This window comes from Palaemon carinicauda, chromosome 6 (assembly GCF_036898095.1).
Source record: "Palaemon carinicauda isolate YSFRI2023 chromosome 6, ASM3689809v2, whole genome shotgun sequence".
Taxonomy (NCBI): domain Eukaryota; kingdom Metazoa; phylum Arthropoda; class Malacostraca; order Decapoda; family Palaemonidae; genus Palaemon; species Palaemon carinicauda.
In genome coordinates this window covers 160092659-160094034 of record NC_090730.1, presented here as the reverse complement: position 1 = coordinate 160094034, position 1376 = coordinate 160092659, and the positions used below count along the sequence as shown (strand labels likewise).

The following is a 1376-nucleotide window of genomic DNA, read 5'->3' as shown; positions in this document are numbered from 1 at the left end:
GCATTGTCCTGTTAGAGCATTGTCAGTGTCCCTTGCCTCTTCCATGGGCGACCGACAAATGAGCGGCGAATCAGTAGTGAGAGTATTCTGAAAGAGCGACAAACTATACTATTAAAAGAGCGGACGACCTGACTGCCTCATTATCCTCCCACCTCCCACCCCTACCCCCTACTTCGTTCCGGGGTCAGCCAGTTAACCTTGTCGGTGACCTCCATACAACTGGTCAGTGTGTCTGGTGATTCCACCCAGTACAGTCAAGTCGTGCCAACATGGAGTTCACCATTACAGAAACTAACAAGGGAAAGAAATGCATAATCTATGAAGGTTACAAGTTTAGAGTCGACACAACATTAAGTGATGGAAGTTTTTCATGGCGGTGCACAAATGGGAAGTGTAAAGCTCGAGTGAAAACAGACTGTGAAATAGGTAGCATTGTCCCTGTGCAGTTGCAGCACAATCATGAAAATGATGAGAGAAAGCTTGAACGACAACAACTACGTACTGCAGTGAAAAGAAAAGCAAGTGATGACATGACAGCAAGGCCGGCAAAAATAATTAGGACAGAACTTTGTAAAGTTACGGAAAACAATCTGCAGTCTGGTGATCTGAAATGTCTGGCACAATCAATATACCGTGAAAGAAGGAAGCAATATCCTGTTTTACCTAAAAATCGTGAGGAAGTTCATCAAGCGCTTGAATCCATGAATACCACCACCAGCAAAGGCGAAGAGTTCGTGTTGGAAAATAACCCAGACACAGGCATTGTTATCCTGTCATGTACAACAAATCTGGAATTTCTGGTAACTTCTGCAGAGGAGATTTTTATTGACAGGACCTTTAAGAGTTGCCCAAAATATTTTTATCAACTGTACTCTATCCATGGCCTATGTAATGGCCACTATATTCCTTTAGTATATGTTCTTTTACCAGGTAAATCGGAGGAGATTTACCGAACCATGTGGAAATGCTTACATGATATTTGTGTATCAAAAAATCTGCAACTGCAACCCTCTGTAATACACGTGGATTTTGAATTCCCCATACTCACTATCCTGAAAGAAACTTTTCCGGATGCAATAATCAAATGCTGTAGATTCCATTTAGGGCAGGCGTGGTGGAGGAAAATCCAAAACCTTGGCTTAAGTAAAGAATACAAAGACAAGAACAGTGACATAGGACAGTGGTTAAAGCTATCTTATGGTCTCCATTTCATTGATCCTGCTGATATTGAAGACTGCTTTATTGAGGAACTGATGTCATGCGCACCACAGAAAGAAAAATGTACTAATTATGCAGACTATTTCGTTGATAACTATGTCACACCTCATTCCAAGTTTCCACCAGTGCTTTGGGCTGAAGTACCCTCTAACGACAAA

The 1376-nt window shown here is 41.9% G+C and overlaps 1 protein-coding gene across 1 annotated transcript in view; it reads left to right on the top strand.

Annotated features, from left to right (window-relative positions):
• Positions 1–269: 269 nt before the first annotated feature.
• Positions 270–1376, top strand: part of LOC137643307 (uncharacterized) — a 1392-nt gene continuing 285 nt past the window's right edge. The window contains exon 1 of the mRNA XM_068376145.1: positions 270–1376. This exon is cut by the window's right edge and continues 285 nt beyond it. Within this exon, the coding sequence (XP_068232246.1) occupies positions 270–1376 (1107 nt within the window).